Here is a 25,034-nt window from a genome sequence, read left to right as displayed (position 1 = left end):
ATATTTAGTTCCTAGATTATTTTAATGAGTTTATGTTTAAAAGAAAACGAGCATGGACGCAACAACTTCATTGTTAATTAAACATAATGTGTAAACCATATACTGAGGTGAAAACGTGATAAACAGTAATATGTGCATAAGAATGTATTATGCCACGAGGTATGATACGGATTACGGACCGCGTGATGACGCGATTACGTTCTGACGTAAAGGAACAGCTGAATCATTAGTTGAACCGGTTATTTGAAACGAATTGTTCAAAAGAACCGTTTAGCGGAAATGAGTCGGACTCCCCATTACTAGCGCCACACAGAGCTTTCATTGATCTCCAGCTATCTCAAACTGATTCCACCCAGTTGTTATGCTTTCACTTCTCAGCCAGCCGTTTACTCTCATTGTTAAACACCGGCTGGATCTGCTTTTGTGTGTGGATCGGCAAAATGTTGATTAGTGAAGTGGTTGTGTGTGAGAGTACGAATCATATCGCTGAGAAGTAAAGCGCACACACTTCCCGTGTAGTCTTTGTGTTCGGCCTACGGATCAGTGCTGTTGCATTTACAGAAAATCCTCCGCTTTACCGGGTGAGTAAATATTTGTTTCTGGTAACGTTATATCCACATTATTTAATGATACAATGCGTGTTAGTGTGTGTGCCACGTTAAAGAAAGTATTTAAACTGACGTTTTGTTCATCCATTTGGAGGTGTGGCTAGTTCTATGGTTGCTAACGTTAATTTCTGATATTATAAAAGAGGCTGTGCTTCAAGACACAGTGAGCTACCTTTTAAGACAACATTACCATAATTATATTAACATCAATAGTATTTTGGGCATAGGTCCATTCGGCATTTCAAAAATGTGTATAGGGAGACAAAATGACAGAGTCACTATCCACTTTCATTATATGAGCTGACGCTGTCAGTCTCCAACCATCTACCTAACATCTCCTTTTTTGTTGTTGTTGTTTAATGGAAAAATAGTTTTAAAGTTTTAAATCTTTGTGACAGACTCTTGATTTATAGATGAACTAGCCCTTTAAATGCTGCCTACGTAGGCAGCTCACTATAGTTTGAGACGCAGCCATAGAGACTCAAGTTTATTGACGCTAATTTACTTTAATGACAGCGTGCTGTTTATAAGCTTTCAGCGGGTGTGTAAATGTCAATGATTGTGTTGAGCGTACACTAGTCAGTGTTCCATTCATGTGCGAGTGGGTTGTTGTGTTTTAAATGTATTTTTTTTTGCAAAGTGGTTAGGCTTGCTAGCTGTTAGTTAACCACAGCTAACACTGACAACTACTGTATCGCATATACTATCGCAGTAATATTTGTATAGTTTATGTCTATTTTAATACGTAGTGCCTGTTGTTTTTATATAGTTATTGTGCGTCAATATTAAGTGTTTTTATTTTTTATTTAGGTTGATATCGCATTTTTCAGGTTAGGTTTTATAAAAATTAACCGTGGTTTTGCTAAAAATAAAAGCAAAAAAAAAAAAAAAAAACATGGTTAGTGTAGTTAAACCATGGCAACCACAAATTAACCATGGTTTGGCTATACTAAGTATAGTTTATACTTAGTATTTGTAGTAAAATTGAGGTTATACAGATGGTGACCAGTAGGCCAAAAAACCACAAACCTGTTTAATTTTCGTAAGGCTATGCTGCACTGACTACTTAGAAACTGTATGCCGGTAGGGTTAGCAAAATTTTAGCAAAAAAAAAAAAAAAAGTATTTTTTCAGGAGACAAGACCTGGATATTATTGTAACATCAGCAATGCGCCTTTAATGCAATAATAATAATTAATGCCACTAATATATTACATATGTTGTTATTAGATCATATAATTCGAGATCAGTGACTAATATCACTGTTTAAGTGTTTTGCTTTAACAAGGTACATGCAAGAATTTATTAGTGTAGCATTTTATTTACAATTTGCATGTTTGCATTTTCTTGTTTGCTGTCCACACTGAAAATAATTGAATGCGTATTGTTTTTTTAGGAGTGAAAAGGCAGTAGGATGCGTGTTGACTGCACCATCAGCTTTGCTCGTCTGTGTCTGGCTGCTGGTGGCCTGCAGTAGTACAATGACCGACACGTCTACCCGACCCGTACCAAGACACCTTCTAAAGTCCTTCCAATGATATGATAGTAGCCACCTGGATTGCATTCTGTGCCAGCAGGAGCCTCGTGCGGGTTCTACGACTCACCGTAGAACAGCTGCAGTCAGTGCAGTTTTGGCCCAGCCTCTCGTCCAGCAGAGCCATGGGGAACAGCTGCGTGTGCAGAGAGGACAGTGACGTGGAAGAGGGATCAGCCCCTCGCAGGCAGCTCAGGCGAGTGGATAACTCTGTGTCTGATCCCCCAGAGGCCAGAGGCAGCCGGCCCAGGGACCCGGTTAGACCACCCCGGCGAGGTCGAGGCCCGCACGAGCCACGTCGGAAAAAACAAAACGTGGACGGTTTGGTACTGGACACGCTGGCTGTCATCAGGACTCTTGTTGACAAGTAAGTGAGCATTTAATGATGAAGATCTACAGAGATTTGTCATTAAATCTGTGTAGGAATGAATCATGCACGTCATATCAATTTCAGTTCCCCATTTACTCCTGCGTCAGCAACAACATCTCTCCATCTTTGGCTAAAAGCATTGGCTTGCTATTGAACATCCATTTGCAGTGCTTTTTTTTTTCCAGTATTGTTGTCTACCACAGTGAAGCCATACAGTCTGCAAGAGCTTTTACTTTTAAAATAAAGCAGCTTTAAATGTGCCGAGCTTATGGAGAAGCCAGACTGAGCTCTGTAATGAGCATGCCATTATTTATTTATTCATTCGTTCACACAGCACCACATTTAATCTTAATGTATTACCCAAGACAGCAGCTTGAGATAACAGAGAGCTTCATGTTTCTTTTAACATTTTGGCTGGATCTCAGAGTCGCCAGTCAATCTTTCTCTTTGTCACATGTTCTTACACCTTCCCACACAGCCGGCCTACTGCTGTCTAATGATGGATGTTCACTTTGGACGAAAAGTTGTTCAATATGTACATCACATTTGGGGGCTCAGTATTGCCTGGATATTTTAACGGTTTAAAGTCATCCCTGAAAAGAATCTCAGATTATGCAGCTTTACAGGAAAAGGAAATATTTTGTACTTGTTTTGGTTCCAAAGAAAAATACCTAAATGGCACAAGGAGAGTGTTAGCTTTTCTTTTCTTTTCTTTTCTTTTCTTTTCTTTTCTTTTCTTTTCTTTTCTTTTCTTTCAGACTGAATATTTTGGTTGCTCAACCACATCCTTTGACAGCCGTTTTTTACTCACCTGAAACCCTAGTTTTCATGACACACACACACACATACACACGCACGCACGCACACACACACACACAGACACAGACCTAAAGCTTTGACCTTGTTTGTGTTAATGTGTTAGGGCATTGTTTCTCAACTAGAGTACACAACAAGTACATTATTCTTACTTTTTAGGCCACCTAATATAAAGTGGGACCAAAGATTTTATTGAAAGAATCACAAAGTGATAACTAGTGACTAATTTAATATCAGCACCCAGTTTCTGTTAATAAAGTTTGAAGGCAAGCAATATTGTCATAATTGCACTATGTTATGAAGTATAATATTTTATACTATAATATTTTAGCCAGTATGGGGGGCCTTTGAGTCAAAAGGGTTGAGAACCTTGTATTAGGGTGGCCTGTTCTGTACAGAGCTGAAATTCAGTGTATTTTAAACTAGAACATATCCCTGTGTGACCATTACACAACAGAGCAGTCAGACACCCATGGCTGGGGGCATTAGACCTCTCTCACTCTCTCTCAGACTCTCTCTTTCTCTTTTTCAACCACCCTCATAGCTATCTTTTCCTTGGCCCTGTCTGCTGTTTGAAAACCACCCCTAGTACCCACCAACCACTGATTTATGACTGACAAATGAACCACACTGGCGTCACACTGCAGAATAGAGGCAAATTTATTTTCCCTGCTTAAATGTCTCTGGTGGTGTTTTGATCGGACCGAGGTCCCTCTAGAGGCACCTCAAAGGGATTTTGCTATTGCTGCTTAGATTTACTGTTGCAGACCCAGCCTGCAAAATGGATGCATACACCCTAAAGCCAAAACAGCCCCAGAAGCAGTGGCGGCGGCAGTCTGCACTCCAATAGCAATCCGTCATGTGTCACATAATCACCCATTATACCATTAGGCTTTCATAACTGATGTCTATAGCAGCCAAGAACTAAATAAGATGCTTACACCCAGGGTATGAGGCACACAGGCAAACATTTTCTCTATTAGGTTGCTCTACTTTTTGCCATTAACTTTTGTATTTGGTCTTTTTGTGTTTCAGTGACCAAGAGCCGCCGTACTCCATGATCACACTTCATGAGATGGCAGAAACAGGTGAGTGAAAGACACTTAAAATGGTGCAGCATTTCCATAAGGGGTTCAAATCTGCTATTGCGCTATATGCCAATATAAGAGAGTTCTAATGCTCTTGTCATCCATGTGTTCTATTGTTTACATGTGGGTTGTGGGACTCACAAACATTCAAATGCTGGCATTCTGATTGGAAGGAGTAAAGTTTATACACATGCCGGTGCATGTCCACTTACCCAGGTCACGTCTTGTATGGCTTATATGTGATTATTTGTATGGATAATGGGATTCCCAAACTGCAAAGCTGTGATTTGATTTAATAAATATATGCACTGCGTGTTTCGGAGTGAAGTGTGCCGTTGTGTTTTTTAACATGCAAGCTACTGCTTGGTTCGCTCTAAATTCCTTCTGTTGATTCATCCATTAGCATTATGTGCTCTGCTGTTTTTAACCAGTTTGAGCCTGTGCCTCTTTCTTTTTTGAGAGACATCTTAGCTAAAATGAAACCATCTGCCTGCTGCATAGATATTATGCCTTCTCAATTTTTAAAGAATGTCTTTGGAACCCTTGGACCTAAAATTTGTGTGGTGTCCCTCAGGGTTCCATTCTTGGTTCTATTTTATTTTCATTATGTCTACTTCCATTAGGGTCCATTTTTAGGAAATTTGGCCTCTTATTTCATTGTTATGCAGACGATACACAACTTTATCTCCCTTTGAAATGGAAAGATGCAAACTCTATAGCACCATTGTTGGACTGTCTTGAGGAGGTTTGGGACGGGATGGCTTCAATTTTTTTTTAAAGTTCAATGAAGAAAAAACAGAAGTCATGATATTTAGACCTGGCAACACCTGTGACCCCCTTGACTTAGATTTGAGTGCTATAAAATCATATGTGAAGCCAAATGTTAAAAATCTGGGGGTTATACTGGACAGTGATTTTAAATTTGATAAATGAATTCCATAATCTATTTTTTTTTTTCAGTTGAGGCAATTATCAAAAGTCTTTTATTGTCTTTTACTGATTTTGAAAGGGTAATACATGCTTTTCTCTCTTCCCGCCTTGACTATTGTAATAGCTTTATGTAGGTAATAATCAGAACTCCCTCAAACGTTTACAGATGGTACAAAATGGTACTGCTCGTCTGTTATCAGGACGTGCAAGCGCAAACAAATTACACCGGTATTGGCTTCTCTTCACTGGCTTCCTGTTCATTTTAGAATCAATTTTAAGGTTTTAGTTTTTATAAGTCATTAAATGGTCTGGCACCAAGATAATTTCTGATTTAATACAGCTGTACGATCCATCGAGAGGACTTAGGTCCGCTGACCACTTACTTTTGGTTGTACCTCGAACAAGACTGAAAAGCAGGGGTGACCAGGCTTTTGCATCCCCAAAACTTTGGAATAACTTGCCTCTAAATGTTAGGCTGGCCCAAACACTTGCTGTTTTTAAATCCAGTCTTAAACCTTATTTTTACACTCGGGCATTTAAGTCAGTTTAAGAGCTTTTTTTATGTATTTGGTTAGTGTTATTGTTTGTTATTTTTCTTATGTGTAAAATTGTTTTACTTTGATTATGCTTGTACAGCTCTTTGGAAAACAATGGTTGTTTTAAAAAAAAGTGCTCTATAAATAACTTTGATTTGATTTGAAATTCTGCACCACACAAATTCATCTATGCATCTGCTGGCTCACTCATAACATTAATTTGAGAATGCAATATGGGGCAACCATCATCCCAAACTTGTTATGAGAAGCACTTATATACCGGCTGTTGTCAACAAAAGAGAAGCTTAAGTGCTCCTTGTGGTTTTCTGCTAAAATAAACACTTGATGGTTTTAACGTTTGAAAATGAAGAATTTGGAGACAGCCATAAAGATGGCCACAAATATTAGTGTTGTAAAGAATGCTAACTGTAAAATACTGTATTATTGCTGCTTCTTCATAAATACTTTTTTTTTCTTTAACAGGGAAATATTACAACAGTAGTATATCTTATTTTGTTTAGTATTTGTATTTAAAGGCATACTCCACACCAAAATGAAAATTGTCATTATTCACTTACCCCCATTGCGTTCCAAACCCATAAAAGCTTTGTTCGTCTTCAGAACACAATTTAAGATATTTTGGATGAAAACAGGGAGGCTTGAGACTGTCCCATAGACTGCCAAGTAAAAAACAGTGTCAAGGTCCAGGAAAGAATGAAAAGCATCGTCAGAATACTCCATCTGCCATCAGTGATTCAACCGTAACGTTTTGAAGCGACGAAAATACTTTTTGTACACGAAGAAAACAAAAATAACAACTTTATTCAACAGTTCCTCTCCTCTGTGTCTCCCCAAATCAGCGTAGCACCATTTTAGCAATTCTGAGCGTATGCTCTTCTGTGTCAGCCGCGGCACAAGGATACGTTTTTTACATGTATTTACGCTTTGGTTTGAAAGCAAACAGCGCATCGGCGCAGCATGGCTGACACAGAAGAGGAAGAGCGTTTTGTTTTCTTCGTGTACAAAAAGTATTCTCGTCACTTCATAACGTTACGGTTGAATCACTGATGGCAGATGGACTATTCTGACGATGCTTTTCATACTTTTCATTCAGATTTTATTTTATTCTTTTCTTATTTATCGCATTTTAAATTGCAATCACAATTATTATCATAAAAATGGTAATTTTTTTCTCAAATTGTGCAGCTGTACCACCTCCTGAGGTGATTGGATTGCTATTCATCTTATGCTTGGTCTTTTCATGATTGGGAGCTATCCAGTGTATGAAGTCAAAAAAAAACCTGGAGAGAATTATCTGTTAGAATTCCCATTCATCTCAATGCTTGAAATCTCAGATGCTTGAAACTAACTGACTTGGATGTTGGCATTTTTGCTTCGTATAAATGAGCCATATAGATTTGTTTTGAGTTGTAAATATGACCCAAATAATCTGGAACCACAGGAGAATGACAACACTGATGGCACGACGAGAATGTGTGCAGTCACAACAAGCTCTTTGGCTTAACACTTTCTCCTTGCTCCAAGCGTGTGCATGAGCTTTGATGTTAAAAGGTGTCTACTTCATCTACTCAAATATAAAGCAGAGAACATTCATTGTTGAGTTTTATTTAGTCAGAATGAGTAGATACTTTTGAATGTCTGTCAGTGGAGAAACAATGTAGTTATTATCCAAAGTGAACAAGCCAAACCTTGACTCTCTAGTTCCAGGCTTGTTTTTTCCATCAGGGGAACAAGTGCAGCTTGTTGTGACCCCCTGGCTACTGATTAAGTTATTAGGATGTTAATCTAACAGCGGAAGCTGTGGAAGCTCTGTGGGTATTAGTGACAGCTGCTTTTGAAGTTTGGCTTGTGCCCTGTGCTTCCATTGTTATGTCGTCACTCCGTTCTGTGGCAGTGACTGAAGTGAGTGGGTTGCGGCTCAGCTGCAGCTTTAAAGTCCCTGAGAGCCTCAAGACTGCAGGAACAAACACTGTGTATGATAGTGTGTAAAAGCTACACTGCTTTTGCTTGTTTACAAGGACAGTGCTCTGCTGTTTGTTTATATGCTCTCTTTTGCATACAAATTGACTTTATGTCCTTTTAATTACTCTTGGATGTTACCTGCAGTGAATCCGTTGTAATGTTGAGGGGTTGTTTGGGTCTGTATATGGACCGGACTCTAATTAGGAGTCAAAATTTAGCAAGGTCGTGTGCAGGTCGCCAGCCTGCCTCTCTTCTTGTGCCACTGCCAAAGCCTCTGTGACTGTTGAATTTATTTATACGTGCATCTGTTGCTCCGAGCTGAGCCTGCATGTTGTGGTTTGAGACTTTGTGGCATCAGGTGGCTGCTAAGAGCTTCATGCAGGAGTAAACAGGTGGAAACTACTCTGGGCTTCAAGATTGAGATCAAAACCCCTGAAGAGCATATGAGTTTAGTGAATCGTGTTTGCGTCAATTTATGTGCGTTTTCTGTAAAATAAATGTGATTTTTAGCAATTTGGTTTTCTAATTTGCTCATTGTTATCATCAAATATAATATTGACTTTTTTTATAGACCATCAACTCTTGAGATGTTGGCATAACCCATGTTGTTTAACCAATAATTTTCAATGTTGTTTGAATGGGTTGTCATAATAATGGCTCTGTAATTCCTACTGTCCCATAGACTGAACTTGTGTTTGTTCTTCCCCCATCCTCTTTTGTCTCTGTCCCTCTTTTTCTCACGCGGTAGATGATGGCTGGTTGGAAGTGGTGCAGTCTTTAATTAGGGTAATTCCTCTAGATGACCCACTAGGACCGGCTGTAATAACCCTCTTACTGGATGAATGCCCTTTGCCCACCAAAGTGAGTTCACATACATTATCACACAACATTGACTACCAAATAATTTTTCCACCTCTGCTTTTGCTAATGGACCGTAATGCAGCTGTATTTTTGCTAGCACTTTGAAAATGGGACCACAACATTTCCCCGGTATTTGAATTTATGCTGCTTTTTAGTGATATCCCTCTCCAAACGTTTCACTTTTTTGCACTAAAACTATTATTTTTTTCCATTTTACGTTCATAAAAAAAAAAAAAAAAAAAAAAAAAAAAAACTGTTTGTAATTTTTGTTTATAGTTTATAATTGCAGACAGCATTATGCTTAACCCAAGCATTAAGATTCCAGATTAAGATTTTATGATGTTATGTTTGTACTGATGCAAGATTTATTGTTCATTTGTTATGTCCTCTTTTGGTTTGGGTCCATCACATTATAAATATAAAAAAATGATATGAAGTATCTTTGTTTTGTAAAGTATTTAATTCACTAAATTATATATTTAATATATATATATATATATATATGTGTGTATGTATGTATGTGTATATATATATATATATGTATGTATATATAGTTACCTTAAAATACACTAAACTTTAAAGTCATTAAGATTTTTTATACTTAAAAATTAATTCTTTTATTAAGTAAGGATACAATAAATTGATCAAAAGTGAAAGTAACAACCTTGTAACAAATATATATATTAAGTATGAGTTAAAGTATATTATTGCTTCTGACTCCTTGTTTGCGTTTTGAGGAAGAAAGTGTGGCAAATACTAAGGTGAAAGAGCAGTTGCTCTGTTTATGTTAGTTTCCGGTTGAGTGCATTATTTTCTGACCCATTAAAAAAAATTCAGTCATTGATGAAGAGTTTGTATTGTCAGGATGCTCTGCAGAAATTGTCAGACATGTTGAATCTGAGTGCTGCTGTGGCGCGTCAGGATGCCCTCATCCCAGCCAAACACCGCAACACCACAGCGGTCCTGGGCTGTCTGGCTGAGAAACTGGCTGGTAAGGGACACACACACGCACTGCATTTACTGAAACTGATGCAAGCCTTTTACTCACTGTGACAGTGTCAGAGTAGGTAAAAGGCTTGCAGCATTATATTTTAGGATTTTTTTTAAAATCAATCTGAGATCTGTTGCATCTCATTTTACATCATATTTGCACTAGCCTGTTTCTCCAAAGCTAAAGAGCTGAGTTTGCAGCCTGTGAAGGCCTGTCATGCCTGAGCATGCTGCAGGCTCCCTCAGAGGCCTGTGATTTGACAGCTCTGCTGAGGCTGCAGCACACAAACACACACACGCACACTGTCCAGTTCTCTCAGTTTGATACGTGCTTCTGTTTTTAAGGTCAAAGACATTGCTCAAAGGAATCATTTGGTTAATACTGGAGTACTTCATCTTTTTGCTCATCTGTCTACAGGTCCAGCAAGCATTGCGCTTCTCAGCCCTGGAACTCTGGAGTATTTACTTGAGAGTTTGGTAAGAATGTTAAGTGTTTTTTTTTTTAAACATACTGACTAACTGGGTAGTTCTTAAAGGGGTCACATAATGGAAAACAGGATTTTTCTTCCTCTTTGGAAGTGATCGTTCAAATTGCTACATAGATATACTGTAACATTCATAATACAAAGCTTCCTCCCCAGTATACTTAGAATATTTATGGAAACTAAGCTGTGAAATACCTTTTGGTTTTGGAAGAGCAATTGCATTAAAGCTGGTATTATAGCCATTAAAGTGATCTTGTTGTTCTTCTAGAGTTCTGAGGCCCATCCCACTGTCATGCTGTTTGCTCTCATCGCTTTAGAGAAGTTCTCTCAAACCAGTAAGTCTAACTGGTCTCAGTTCAGAATGTTCAATCAGGAGCTTCTCAGAAAGGTACTTTAATGAGAGCCTGTCTTTATCTCAGGTGAGAACAAGTTAACAGTGTCGGAATCATGTATCAGTGACCGTCTGTCTGTTCTGGAGTGCTGGGCAGATCATCCAGACTACCTGAAGCGTCAAGTGGGCTTCTGTGCCCAGTGGAGTCTTGATAACCTCTGTGAGTATCTTTCACTGCATTGGTGCACATAGTATTAATATTTAGCCCAACTGTTTGTATTTTGTGATGATTTTGTCAATTTAAGTCAAATATTAAGCTTGTACGTTGTGTTTCATTGATAATTTTATCTTTGGTCACCCTTTGGCCTGTAGTCATTAAAGAGGGGCGCCAGTTTACCTATGAGAAGGTCAACTTAAGCAACATCAACGCCATGCTGAACAGTAATGATGTCAGCGAATATCTCAAGATCTCTCCTACTGGACTGGAGGTGAGAGGCAAAGCATTATTGTACCTATTGTAACATTATTGTAAGGGTAGAATTCTGAAAAGTGGATTTAGATAATGTAAGACATGTTCAGCAGAACTGAACTACACTCTGATTGGTAGATAGAATACATATATTTAAAGTTTTTTAAAAAGCGAATAAGGAAATGAATGAAAAACAAATAAATGTACACACAAGGCATGAGGAATGTTGTAGAGATATGAAAGATATGAAAGCATGTCTAATTAATTAAAATCATGAAACTCAAACAATTTAACATCAGTTTATTTAAATGTTTAACAAAAATCACACTCTTAGACAACTACAAAACTAATTACTTTATTAAATTTGAAAAAAAAAGGAATTAAACATAACTATTAAAGGTGCTGTATGTAGGATTGACACCGAGTGGTTGAACTAGGTATTGCAGTCCAAATTCAAACTCCTCCTCAGACTTGACACGCAGGTTGCCAGATTGATGACACAAACAGGAACGAGCGCACTTGACGATGAATGAAATTAAATACGCTGTGTTTTCCGCCAACTGGCAACCCGGGTGCTGAAATACAATTGGGTAAACTGGCAGTGGGCGGGTTTCACAAACCAAAACAAAGACTGGCATTCCGCCTGGAAAGCACATTTTCAAAGTAGAATAACTGACTGTAGCATTGTTTTTCAGATAAACAAGTATGTTAACTTAGCAAGTTTCTTAAATATCTGCAAACATATAATGGTATTTTTATGCTTTAGTAGAGTCAAAATCTTACATACAGCACCTTTAAAACATTGAAGAAATATTGTATGATTATTCCTTAAAAATAAGGTTTTAATAATATTAGTAGTAGTAGCCTATTACGTACATTCTACTGAACAATAGTAATATATTTCTGCCACAATATCTTCAAGTTAAACCGAACTTTTATTTTGACGGGTTGCCGTGAATGCCTTTACATTTCTGTGTGTATATGAGAAGAGGATAGTTTTACTCCAATGAAACGGTCAAATGCTCATGAAGTGACTCTCAGAGCAGATGTTGTTTATGTATTTATGTCCTTATTAGTGAGACGGCAGATGTTAATATCACTGGAAGCGGGCGTGCCCCGCTAATATAATGGCAGGAGAAACACCGTGCACTCTATAAACAAAACATCTTTTCATACTTCTGTGAATGGTTCACATACAATTCATGATCTAAGCATGCCTTAACATTTTTACCTATTGTGGAAGAATAGCTAACTGTAACGATCACAAACAAACATATTGTGATTAGTGTATCCCTCAGTCTTACAAAGTGATGTCTAACATGATCAGTCTTTTTCCTCATTAGGCACGGTGTGACGCATCATCATTTGAGAGCGTCCGCTGTACGTTCTGTGTGGATTCGGGGGTTTGGTACTATGAAGTCACGGTCATCACCTCTGGTGTCATGCAAATTGGCTGGGCAACCAAGGACAGCAAGTTTCTTAACCATGTGTGTTTCTGGTTATGTTTAGATAATTATGCTTTCTTTTATTTTAGTTGTATGTTCTTATATTTGCATGAAGTGTACACTGTTTTCATGAAGCAACTTGAATTTTAGTAGTGAGAACATGTTTGTTTGTACAGGAGGGTTATGGGATTGGAGATGATGAGTACTCATGTGCGTATGATGGCTGCAGGCAGCTGATCTGGTACAACGCTCGCAGTAAACCTCACTCCCATCCCTGCTGGAAAGAAGGTTTGTGCAGAGCATCCTGTTCAGCACCCAAGTTCCTCAATGATGTGATGAGTTCCTATTTAGTGAATTTAATCATTTTGGGGAAAACTTAAGCAATGTTTCCTAATAAGTGTTCATTGGGCTTTCTAGGTGATGCCATAGGCTTCCTGCTAGACCTCAGTAAGAAGCAGATGATTTTCTATCTAAATGGACACCAGCTGCCTCCTGAGAAGCAGGTGTTCTCCTCCGCCACGTAAGCAAAGCTTACTTCCACCACCGTAAAAAAAAAAATGCAAAAAAATGTTTATGGAGTTTTTTGAAACTTGCTGTACCTTGTCTTAGGTCTGGCTTCTTCGCTGCAGCTAGTTTTATGTCCTACCAACAGTGTGAGTTCAACTTTGGAGCCAAGCCCTTCCGCCATCCCCCGTCCATCAAATTCAACACATTTAATGAGTTTGCCTCGCTTGCATCAGACGAGAAAATCATTCTGCCCAGGTTTGCACTGTTTATTAGATTTCTGTACACAGGGCAAAGTATCAGTGAATGTTATGGGGATGTGAGTAATGCATTAGTTATCCTAAAGTAAGTGACTCATACCATGCATGCACATAAAATTGTTCTTTCTCTGTCTATTATTTCAGACACAGGCGCCTGGCTTTGCTCAAGCAGGTTAGCATCAGAGATAACTGCTGCACCCTCTGTTGTGACCAGATGGCAGACACTGAGCTGAGACCCTGTTTGCACAGGTACAAAGTTCAACATGGAGAGCCAGTGTTTACAACACTGGGTTTATGGGTGAAGGGATGTGAGGGAGGCTCATGAAAGCAGGATTGATGTGCTTGGATGAATTGGAGTACATAAGAACAACTGTTGCTTTGAGAATGAAGACATTTAAAATATATTTGACATTTTTTATACTGTATTTCACCCTTATGTATTAAGCCAAAATGTGCAAAGTAAGATGATAAAACTGTTAAGAATTTCATTGCAGTGTGTTATAAATTAATCTCATAGTAACATGATATTTATTCTTATATTGCCTTTCATAGTGGCAAGTAGCCAATCATTTCAGTTCATTAACTGTGACATAAGAAGCCTACAAAGTGCACCAAGTATCCCATTCATTTTCTGTAGGGGAATTGATTTTGGTTCATGGCTTAGTGTATAAATCTTTAACAAAGAGTTTTTAAATCCCTGTTAACAAAATGAATGGGGGAAAAATCTAAAAATAAAAGAAGTGAGCATGTGCAATGAAATAATGGTTCTGTGCATCCCTAATAATATGTCCCTCCATGGGGCATTTAAACCTATTGTTGATTACGGTTACATCATCTCTTTGTGCTGAACAATTTAGTCATCTTCTGCTTCTCTTTCATGTCTTCAGTGGGATTTGCATGGAGTGTGCCTTACAGCTGGAAACGTGCCCACTGTGTCGCCAAGACATCCAGACACGAGTCAGACTCATTTCCCATGTGTCCTGACATCAGCCCACCAACCCGAGATGTGGGCTATCCCCTTCAAGCATCCATCCCGTCCAGTCCCCTCTGTCTGAGAGATCAACCTGACCAATCAAATCATGATGCTGTCTCAGGATTGGACACGGCAGCGTGGACCTCTGACGGATGGAGTAGACCCTCCTTACAACTGGAGGGAAGAAGAGAGAGAAAGAGAGGGAAAACTACACTGTTGCACTCCAAGTGTGCCCCAATCCGAGGGCTATTGAAGAAACCAGGAGGTTTAACGGCTTCTGGGAATTTTTAATCTGCATTTCCAGGAACAGATAAAATATGGAATAAATGCATCTGTTACATACTGATGTGTCTTTGAGTCTCTCCCCTCCAGTTCTGGTCTGCTGTGTGTCTCTGTTCAGATGTGTTAAATATATATGTGACTTCTATTTTTTTTTTTTTTTTTTTTTTTTTTTTTTTTATTCCAAGTTAAAGTCTCAGCAGGAAATGGCAGCAGTGTCTTAGCCACTTTGTTTCCTCTAAATGTACATGCCTTTCTCAGAAAACGCATTATTCCGCTCCCTCAGACTTGATTGTACTTGAATCTGTAATGGGTTGATTGCCCCACATTCTAAATATGATTGCAAAACGTCTTGATGAATCAAGACACTGAGATTCTTTTTTTTTTTTTTTTTTTCCAACCATATTTTTATTGATGTATGATGCAAAGTCCATTTAGAAATAAATGAAGCCAAATTATGTTAGGTACAATGACAAAACTGAGAGAGAATTGATTCTATCAGAGTAAAAGGCATCCCTTAAATGAGGTTTGGAGAAATGTCATGTGTTTTCTGCCATGGTTAATGTGCATATCAGTGTCCTAATGCTGCTGACGCTAAATGTGAACTTTCTGAAGCAGTCACCAGAGACTAACATCTCCAACGCTCCCAAAGATAAGAGAGTATGATTGAATTAAGAAGCTTTCATTTATTGAATTGTGATGTTTGTAATAAATGTCTGTTTTATGTGTTGCACAGGCTTTGTTATCTTTAACATTATTTACTCCTTTGAACTGTGATTTGCATGAATTCCAAAATCCAAATGCGCCCAAGAGCTAAATGGAAATTATAGTGATCTGTTGAGAATTGAGTTTTTGACTGAACAATGCCTCATAGTCCCTAGCATGCTCACATAACTTGTGTAACTAGCATGTTTTCAAAAAATTTAGGATAATACGGTATTATCCTAAATTTTTTGAAAACATACTAGTATTATTAATACCCCCAAGACTGTAAAAATAAGGTAATGGCGACTTTTTTTTTTATACATCCTTGTGAGACTTTAAAGCCACATCTTTGAGATAAAGGTGCAGTTACAGAATATAAACCTACGGTTGCGTCACATAGATCTTGTAAATGAAGCTTAATATCTCACAATTTTGACTTTCTGGTTTACAAAAAGAATGAGGGTTATTGTAAACTCTCAAAATAAGCCTTTTTCCCCACTCGGGTACACATGGTTAACAATAACAAAAACTTAAGTCACATTTAGTTATATATATATATATTTGATGTGTTGGTTTTAAACTAGTTTAAGATCTCCAACCTCAGGACCGAGGAGGGTGGGTAGTGACGTCATCGGTGTCGTCGTTTGTCTTCCTGTCCGTTAGGAGGCGCCACACGCTTCCTCAAATAATACACTTGTTCTTCGAAAGGAAGTCAGATCGAGTGTGTTGCAAGGCTTTTGCAAATCTTTGAGCAGTAGCTCGAATTAATCACTATTATCCATCATTTTTTAAAATCTAAAATAGTCTTAGTATGTACTGATCTAGTCAGAGATTAAATAACGCATCAGCAAATTCACCGATTTATCGCGATTCATAGAGCAGCAGGGCTATAACTGAATATCTACGCAGGTAAGATGGGTTTCGCATCAGATTTAGTATTTTCATAACTATAATTTGACAAATGTCGCAAATATTAAACGTTGTTTTAACAATAGACCTTAGTTTTTGAAAAAAAAAATAGTTGAGTAACGTTACGTGCAGGATTTTCCGGGCAACCAAAACTCAATTGCCTTGTGTCCTGCGATATTATAATTTAAGATAATGTTTGTTACGCCGTTCATTTAGAAAAAAAATAAAATGTCGTCGTGGTCGAAGAAAGCTGGGGGCAGACGACCACCACCAAAACACAGTGGAGGAAGGTAAGTTATGTGAGACATCTGTATAGTGGCTGCTGTGAGCTACTGCATAAATATGTTCAGAATTAATTAATACGACGATTTCAAGCTAGGCAGCTCCCTAGATTTAAACCCACAACAAACGTTTTATATTTCTGGTGTTATGTTTATCATAATCATGTAATTTGCTCCATGCAGTGTTTCAAAACCTCCCAGACCATTTCGAAGACCACCATATCCAATGAGGGAGGACAGAAAAGATGATCATCCAGAATCTGAGAGGCACGATGAATATGACAGAAGAGAAAAATGTTATTTTTGTAGTTGACAGTGCAATACTACTGATCTTTTCCTGGCTTTAAGTCTTTATTTTTCACATATCTGTTTCTCTCTTCATCTTTTTTTAAAATCTAAACACCTTTTCCCACCAATCTTCCTTCAATTTTCAGCTTTGAAAGCTTAGACGAAGGGATTGACTACTCTGGCACTGCGGACTATGAGCATTCACCACACCAGTCAACTGGTATGAGTTTTCATGTAATAAACAACGTGGTTTCTCACTGCTGCTGTTGTGGCCTTTATGAGAAATCTTATCGGAGCAGCTTTTTCATGTAAATGTGTTTGTAACAGCTGTTTCACCTGAAGAATATGAGGCAACGGTTCAACGCAATGCCATATACGAGAGGTTCTTCCGGCAGCTGCATGGAGACGGTGCTAGACAGCCTGCAGACTGTGTTGTCCTGTCGGTGAACAACCAGAATGTGTGAGTATACTCTGCAGGTAGCAGTAAAAGTCTGTTGCAGTAAGTGCTTTTATTGTGTGAAACTTGCTTTCTGTTTAAAACTTTTTTCCAGAGTTTGCATTTACTGAAAATATGGGACTTGTTTACCTACATTTTGTGCAATGCTTTTATTTTTTTAATTTTTTTTTATTTCTCTGTTGTGTGGATGTGCTTTGTTATTGTTAAATGTTAGGCTAATGGGATTCATCAGGGTTAAGATCTGGCATCCATATGTATCCAGAATCATCCTTGATGGTTAATAAAAGAAAAAACATTCTGGTGGATATTTTATTATTATAAACCATCCAAAATCTTAAAATGTGCCTTCAAGTAAAAGAACAACAACAAACTTCCAGTGTTCTAAATGTTCACTACTATTTAACAAAAGTCTCTGGAATGCTCTTACTCTTTACATTTCACTGTCAAGTCTTTTTTTTTTATATATACATAATTTAAAATAAGTTATATTACTATTTTACACTGCGAATCCAAAAACAACAACAAAAACACTAAACATGATACATCAATTAATAACTGTTAAAATTAATCTTTGAATGTCACATTTTGGCTAACTCTAGATGTTGTCTCCAAAAGAAGTTCATAAAAAAATAGTGCAAATCTAGAAAAAAAAAGTCAATATGTATGTTGTGTAAATTATATTTATTCAATAAATCAAATGCAAATGTTTGCGCCCATATGTTGCTTTCAACATGGTGCTCTTTAGAGAACTGCCTCTGATGATCTAAAGTTTAATTTAAAAAAAATTCATTTGACTTCTATAATCTAAATTTTCTATTCCACAAATCTAAAAAAGAGAGATAGTAAAAAGACATGTTAAATGTTACCCTAAATGTTGAATACACATTTTCAAAATGAGTTAGGTCTCAAGCGTAAAAGAGTGTTTTTGATTTAATTGTATTCTGTACATTTTCACTCTCCAGCAAAAGCGTTCACTGAAAGAATAAATATGTCCAGAAATCATCATATTTAAAAAACTGAAATTGTAATCACGTTCCTTGTGTATTTAGCCAAATAGCTTCTTTAAGAAGTGTTGATATTCAAAATGTTCAGTAATCTAAGCCATATTTCTAAAGGAAACAAAATGAAACAAAAACACAATCTATGAAAACATGATAAACACAAACAATGCTATTATCAAAAAGTGAATGCAACTTTGAAATTGAATGCGTTTAAAATTCCTAGACTGGAAACACATACTTCTGTTTTTATTAATACACAATGAATATGACACAAACAAAACAGACAGTCCCTTTTTTTGCCATCCAATAAATAGATCTTGGCCTAAATGTGTTGGATAGAAGTGTTTCACATTTTATTAAGATTCATTTTACAATGTTGTAATCTACAAAGATTTTGGTAAAACATTAATATGTGACCCTGGACCACAAAACCAGTCATAAGGGTCAATTTCTTAAAATAAATAAGCTTTCCATTGATGTTTGGTTTGTTAGGATAGGACAATATTTGGCTGAGATACAACTATTTGAAATTCTGGAATCTGAGGGTGCAAAAAAAATTGCCATTAAATTTGTCCAAATGAAGTTACTAATCAAAAATTAGGTTTTGATATATTTATGGTAGGAAATTTAAAGAATATCTTCATGGAACATGATCTTTACTTAATATCCTAATGATTTTTGGCATAAAAGAAAAATCTATAATTTTGACTCATACAATGTTTTTTTTTTGGCTATTGCTAAAAATAAACCCCAGCGACTTAAGACTGGTTTTGTGGTCCAGGGTCACATATATGTTTTTTTTAAAATAATATCTGTTCACTATTAAATTTGTTTAAAGTTATGTTATTAATATTAAACTGTAACTTTTTGCATCCTTAAAGGGATAGTTCACCCAAAAATAAAAATTTGATGTTTATCTGCTCACCCCCAGGGCATCCAAGAGGTAGGTGACTTTTTTTTCTTCAGTAGAACACACATTATGATTGTTAACTTCAGCCGTTGCAGTCTCTCCACTGTATAATGCATGGCAATGGTAAAAAAATCTATGAGAGTTAAAAAAAAACATGCACAGACAAATCCAAATTAAACCCTGCGGCTCGTGACGATACATTGATGTGTAAAGACACAAAACAATCGGTCTGTGCAAGAAACTGAACAGTATTTATATCGTTTTTTAACTCTGATTCATGCGATGTCCAAACTGTTAGAACTCTTGTAAACGCGCTTCACAGCAGCAGGCGCCTGAGGCATCGTCTTCTTCTTCTTGCTTTATGGCGGATCGCAGACTTATAAGTGCATTACTGCCACTGATCTCTCAAGTGGACCATTTACACTCCTAATTGAGATATTAGATAGAGTGTCAGTGGTCCATTTGAGAGATAGGTGGTGGTGGTAATGCACTTTTAAGTCTGCGATCCACCATAAAGCAAGAAGAAGAAGACGATGCGCGTTTACAAGAGTTCTAACAGTTTGGACATTGCGTGAATCAGATGTAATAAACGATATAAATTCTGCTCTGTTTCTTGCACAGACCAAACGTTTTGTGTCTTTACACATCAATGTATCGTCACGAGCCGCAGGGTTTAATTTGGTTTGTCTATGCATGTTTTTTTTTACTCTCATAGATTTTTTTTACCATTGCCATGCATTATACGGCTGAGAGACTGCAACAGCTGGAGTTAAAAGTCATAATGTGTGTTCTACTGAAGAAACAAAGTAAGCTACATCTTTGATGCCCTGGGGGTAAGCAGATAAACATCACATTTTCAATTTTGGGTGAACTATCCCTTAAATATTTATCACTTTTTATGTCCTTCAAAGTCTGATGACTCACACCCAAGCCTTTATTTGGCTAAAACAAATGAAACAACTTAATTTTTAACTATTTTCCAATATGTAATACACTTTTAAAATGCTGTTTATGTTGGTTTATTGATTTGTGTGGCACATTAAAACTTTACCCTTTCATTACTGCATATATAAACGAGGCAACACCCAAGACCCTCTCCTCCTGCCCTGAAGCATGGTGCTCAATAACCAGATCTCTTCTTCTTCTTTCAAAGGGATTACCCCAAATCGATAGGCCAGTGTTTGCAGGAACGTGGCCTCTCGGTGGAAATGCTTTACCTGCAGGTGGAATCAGGCCTGACGCGGGCCCTCCAAGATGTCCGCTCCGACGGTTCCCCCTTATGTATTCTCGTCGAGCAGACTAATGTAACACTCTCCTCGTGCACAGTAATCATATTTTCAGAGTCCCTCAAAAGTAAGTTCCGACTCCCACAATCGATCTCCCAATAAAACCAGTTTAACATTACTTCAAACAACAGTGAAATAACCTTAAACAACCTTGACCTGGTGGTGGGCATTTTTACACTCTTTGCCATATAATGAACAACAAAACATTAACCAGTGTTCTGTGATTAAACTAAAAGACATACATTTATCTACTCTGAAAACACAATTTCAAAACATTCAGAAACTTTCAGAACAGGCTAAAAAGAGAATTCATTTATATTAACTGAAAAAAAATATCAGTTATCTCAACATAGGACTTTGCAAAGAGGCTGTTGCTTAAAAAGCTGGACTAGACAGCAAGAATACAACTTTTATGTTTGTGTAAAAACATACTTTGTCATGAAATGGTAATGAAAAGCTTTTTCTGGGATTTATTTACCAACATTTTATTTTTTTTTTTACTGCATTGTGGGCACTTCACAGTTAAAATTGACTTACCTCTAAATTAAACCATATAATAGCTTGTAATTTTGCAACAATTTTTTTTTTTACACTTTTTTTTTCCCCCCCATAAAAATAAACAGTTTTGAGTGGTCAGAATAAATTACTTTCTTTACAAAAAAAATTACATTATTATAATATATTTGAGTACAAATGTTTTACCAATCTACATATTTAAAAATGTTTGCAACGATACAGCCAAGTAAAAATGTATCAGTTGTAGTGCTTGACACAAAATCCATAAAACAAAAACAAACAAACAAAAAACATCTAAAACATTGTGGGTTTGACCCTCAGCATAACATTAAAATAGATTAAATGCCCTCAAACAACAGACATGCTATAATTTAGTTTTTTTTAGTTTTTTAAATCCATTATTTTAATGAATGCCCACCATTTAATAATAATAAAAAAACATTGTTAATATTAAAATAGTTTCATGTTTAATATAATTACTCAAGTTTTTATTCCTTTAAAATGTCACCTTGCTGGTAAGGTTTTCTTTTTTTTAAGCTGGAATACATTTTTACACATTTTATAACACAAGGCATCAAATAGTTTCAGTTAACAGAAAAACTGAACACACACTAAACGACTGAGGATCACACACTACCAAACTTTCACGTCTAAAAAACAAACTTAAGCAAAAACATAAGTCCTTTTTAAACATGTTAAATGAACTGTTACATTTTCTGAATATGCTGTTACACTGTCTTACATCAAAACTGAATTTATAAAAATGCACAGTGCCTTCCTCATATTAAAAACCTTTAAAAGCATTCTTATATTAACTTCTACTCTGCTAAATGTCCCTTCTCCCAACATTCAAGTGTGTTCATGAATGTGTCCTTTGAGTGCATACTGAATTTTAATGTGGTAATTGGGTTAAGCAGTGGTTGCCAGACTGCAGCGTGTTGCTGATGAGGTAGAACTCTTGTGCGCACTGCTTAGACTGCAGCAGCACACACTGAGCACCATATGCAAGCCCCTTCCCTCCTCTGGCTGACCCTTCCTCTGCCTCTCCACAGTTCATCGAAATATGCCCAAAGAACAGGCCATGGAGTTTGTGTTGGTAGAGTTCAGGCGCTTGAGCGGTTCGCGGCAGGTGCTGGACCCCACGGAGGCTGCGGCACGGGCAGCTGAGCTGACGGAGGACTACCTGGAGCGCAGCAAGCTGGAGCGCCACACTGTTCCCTCTGCCACCCGCCACCTGCTCTTTCTCCTGGCCGAAGGTTTGCACCTGTACCCAGAGGAGCTCAACACACTGACAGAGTATCTTCAAAACCGCCAAGACCATCTGCAAGGTGAACATGCTTCCATGTCCTGGCCTAGTTACATTCCTACTGTGTTGTCTTTATAAGTGTATCTTAATTCTCATCATTATTTACATTTTAATATGTGATATAATTACATATGACCTCAAAATATGACCTCAAGTTAGATGCATTTATAATTGATAGAATGCAATCAGTGCACATTGATCGATTTATTTTATTCATTATCCATATAGTTAATTATATAATTACATGTTCAATTATATATATATATACATAAATATATATACACATATATGTGTGTGTATATATATATATATATATATATATATAAATATATATATGTATATATATATATATATATATATATATATATATATATAAATACCGTACACTACCATTGTTTTTAAACAGTAAGATTTTTAATTGTTTTTTTAAAGAATTCTCTTCTGCTCACCAAGCCTCCAAAATACATAATGCATTTTATATTTTAAATGTAATTTATTTCTGTGATTTCAAAGCTGAATTTTTAGCATCATTACTCCAGTCACATGAGCCTTGAGAAATCATTCTAATATTCTGATTTGCTGCTCAAAAAAATTTATTATGTTGAAAACAGCGGAGTAGTCCCCCCCCCAAAAAAAAAACAAAAACAAAATGATACTGACTCCAAGCTTTTGAATGGTATATAATGTAACTTAGTTCTTATTTATATATAATAAACATATAGAATTAAAAATGTAAGTTATAGTTTAAATTATACAGATCGTATAATATATTTCTAAACATTATAACATTATCTTTTTACTATCACTCTGTTCCTTTCCTCTCCAGTAACTTCCGCAGAGGTGGGCAGTGATGTTGCTCCTGTAATAAACAGCCTGCCTCCAGGGTTAGGAAAACCCCCACCACTTCTGCCTGCTGGTTCTGGACCACCACCAAGAGAGCAGGCAAACCCACCCTCAGGGTCTGGAGATACACCCCCAGGCCATCACAGGGGATTGCAAGGTTTGCTTTTGAGGCGCAGGATAAAATACAACAAATATATATAAATATGTATATACTGGGGCTATCATTTTTTTTTTACTTTAAGGAAAAACTATTTAATAAGTCATTTTTTAACCTGTTTATGATGCTCAATAAATAAATTTAAATGCAGTATTCCCTGTGTTTCCAGGCTCATATCCCAAGACGAAACCACCTCCTTTGCTTTCAATGCAAAATCTAAAGCCACCTTCCCACAGATCAGCTGCCCCCCATAGTCTTTTACCCTCTCGGGCCTCTTCAGTCTCACACGGTTCTTCATTTAGTCCCCCATCTAGAGGGCCAGCAGCCCCTCATAGTCTTGATAAGCCACAACCTCTTCTAGGCCCAGCACCTACACATGGGCCATCCTCCACCCGTGCCCCTCTGCTTGACCGTGCCCCTCTGCTTGAAACCCCTCTTGGTTTCCCGTCCTCTAGAGGACTGTTGCAGCATCCAGGGTCTCATTCATCACGCGGGCCACCATTGATGTGTGGACCACCTCCGCAGAATGGACCCTGGGGTCCTAGAGCACCACCACCTTCACTCAGGAGCCTTCATATGGGAGCCCCAACAGGTCAGCATCTTCTCATGAAGTTCTTATGATTTCTATTTAGAGAACTATTGGCGTGGAAGGATCTGTCACTAATTTTTTTTTTTTTTTTTTGCTTCCTCTTGTTGAACTTTTCTTTTTGTGTCCATGTTTAGGTCCTTGCCCACCACGACGCCTGCTCCCTTGATTCTCTCAGGACCTGATTAAATCATAGGCCAGTATTGCAACATGGGACAGTTGTTAACATTTTGAACTTAGGCAGTTTTATGTTTTATATTTTTTTTTTAGGAATTTGACTTCTGTGTTTCCTTTCAGGATCCTATAAGATGTTAAAAAATGTACTGGTATGGAAAAAGCCTCAGTTGTGTTCTCCTTATTTCCACAGGTGTAAGCTAATTTCTAGAATAAATATGAAAATTTTCAGTGGCATAAATCTGTGAAAGATGTCTTGAAATATCACTGTTCTCCATACAATGATTGAATATATTCCAAATACAGTTCTTGGTGTGAGGCAATATGAGACTATTCAGAATTTTGGTAGATTGTAGAAGCTTCTTGATCTCTTTTTTTGTATTTGTTTTTTTTTAAAGATAAATAAAGTGCATAATGTTTTGAAATGCATTTCACTCATTAAAAATTCTCATTTTTTTGACTGTACATTTTGACTGGACCTAAAATTCTGTGTACAATTCCATGTTTCTGAATGCAAATTTGCTATAAATTCAAATTGGATTGTGCCATCTGACTACAATTTTCAGGTCATGCCACAAATTTTTGATTGGATTCAAGTCTTTATTCTTTGGAACTCTGTTGTACTGGAACAAAGGGGTTGCTGCTCTGAACGGGTCTTTGGCCGGCTGATACTGGCACCCTTCTGGATTTTGGCTCCATCTGTGTTACCCTTGATGGCAACAAGCTTGTTTGTTTCTCTTTGCCAGGAAAGAAACACTAGAGCTAGATGCTGCCACCACCATGCTTGACAATAGGGTTGAGGTTTCATAGATCATAAGGTTGGTTAGTACCAAACAATTTTAAATTGTAATTTAGTGATAATCTCCATCAGTGAGCTTTTAACCACTGTGACTGGATCGATGAGTTAGCTGAACTCCAGAACCAGATCAAGTAATATTCAGAAAAAAATCTTTCAAACCAGTTTTGTGAACTGCATCTATTGATTCAACGAAAACACCTGACTCTAAATAATTATTCATATTAAAATTGGACATCACAATTTTTCTTTTATGCACCCCATGGCTTCAGAAATCTTCAGAAAACATATTTATAGTCATACAGACATGTATGATTATTTCATTTTGTTGATTTTTTTATAATGTTTTTATTTGCAG

At 37.1% G+C, this 25,034-nt stretch overlaps 2 protein-coding genes across 3 annotated transcripts; both read left to right on the top strand.

Moving 5' to 3' along the window:
- Positions 1–248: 248 nt before the first annotated feature.
- On the top strand, positions 249–16,075 carry rspry1 (ring finger and SPRY domain containing 1). Of its 2 annotated transcripts, none has more exons than XM_042744158.1 (15): positions 249–581; positions 2,004–2,508; positions 4,363–4,415; positions 8,613–8,725; positions 9,590–9,716; positions 10,134–10,192; positions 10,469–10,535; positions 10,620–10,751; positions 10,904–11,019; positions 12,344–12,487; positions 12,622–12,733; positions 12,863–12,965; positions 13,055–13,207; positions 13,354–13,458; positions 14,097–16,075. In XM_042744158.1, the coding sequence occupies exons 2-15, from the start codon at positions 2,147–2,149 to the stop codon at positions 14,191–14,193; spliced, it is 1,743 nt and encodes a 580-aa protein (XP_042600092.1). In that variant the 5' UTR covers positions 249–581; positions 2,004–2,146; the 3' UTR covers positions 14,194–16,075. The 2 variants fall into 2 exon arrangements, with proteins under 2 accessions (XP_042600092.1, XP_042600093.1); XM_042744159.1 differs by lacking the exon at positions 249–581 and adding an exon at positions 1,031–1,149.
- si:ch211-216l23.2 (uncharacterized protein LOC565061 homolog) lies at positions 15,942–24,345 on the top strand. The gene is made up of 10 exons (XM_042744160.1): positions 15,942–16,075; positions 16,293–16,365; positions 16,540–16,623; positions 16,791–16,864; positions 16,972–17,104; positions 20,166–20,365; positions 21,867–22,142; positions 22,947–23,120; positions 23,290–23,712; positions 23,844–24,345. The coding sequence occupies exons 2-10, from the start codon at positions 16,304–16,306 to the stop codon at positions 23,873–23,875; spliced, it is 1,458 nt and encodes a 485-aa protein (XP_042600094.1). The 5' UTR covers positions 15,942–16,075; positions 16,293–16,303; the 3' UTR covers positions 23,876–24,345.
- The last annotated feature ends 689 nt before the right edge of the window (positions 24,346–25,034 follow it).

Source organism: Cyprinus carpio, chromosome B18 (assembly GCF_018340385.1).
Source record: "Cyprinus carpio isolate SPL01 chromosome B18, ASM1834038v1, whole genome shotgun sequence".
Lineage (NCBI taxonomy): Eukaryota > Metazoa > Chordata > Actinopteri > Cypriniformes > Cyprinidae > Cyprinus > Cyprinus carpio.
The sequence above is the reverse complement of the archived record's forward strand: the minus strand, read 5'-3'. Positions and strand labels throughout refer to the sequence as shown.

Excerpts from the sequence above, each read along its gene's own strand:
- rspry1 (XM_042744158.1), top strand. The coding sequence starts at position 2,147 with ATGATAGTAGCCACCTGGATTGCATTCTGTGCCAGCAGGAGCCTCGTG. Across the intron at positions 8,726-9,589 it reads AATGCCCTTTGCCCACCAAA|GATGCTCTGCAGAAATTGTC; the intron begins GTGAGTTCACAT and ends TTGTATTGTCAG. Across the intron at positions 10,193-10,468 it reads AGTATTTACTTGAGAGTTTG|AGTTCTGAGGCCCATCCCAC; the intron begins GTAAGAATGTTA and ends TTGTTCTTCTAG.
- si:ch211-216l23.2 (XM_042744160.1), top strand. The coding sequence starts at position 16,304 with ATGTCGTCGTGGTCGAAGAAAGCTGGGGGCAGACGACCACCACCAAAA. Across the intron at positions 22,143-22,946 it reads CCGCCAAGACCATCTGCAAG|TAACTTCCGCAGAGGTGGGC; the intron begins GTGAACATGCTT and ends TTTCCTCTCCAG. Across the intron at positions 23,121-23,289 it reads CCATCACAGGGGATTGCAAG|GCTCATATCCCAAGACGAAA; the intron begins GTTTGCTTTTGA and ends CTGTGTTTCCAG.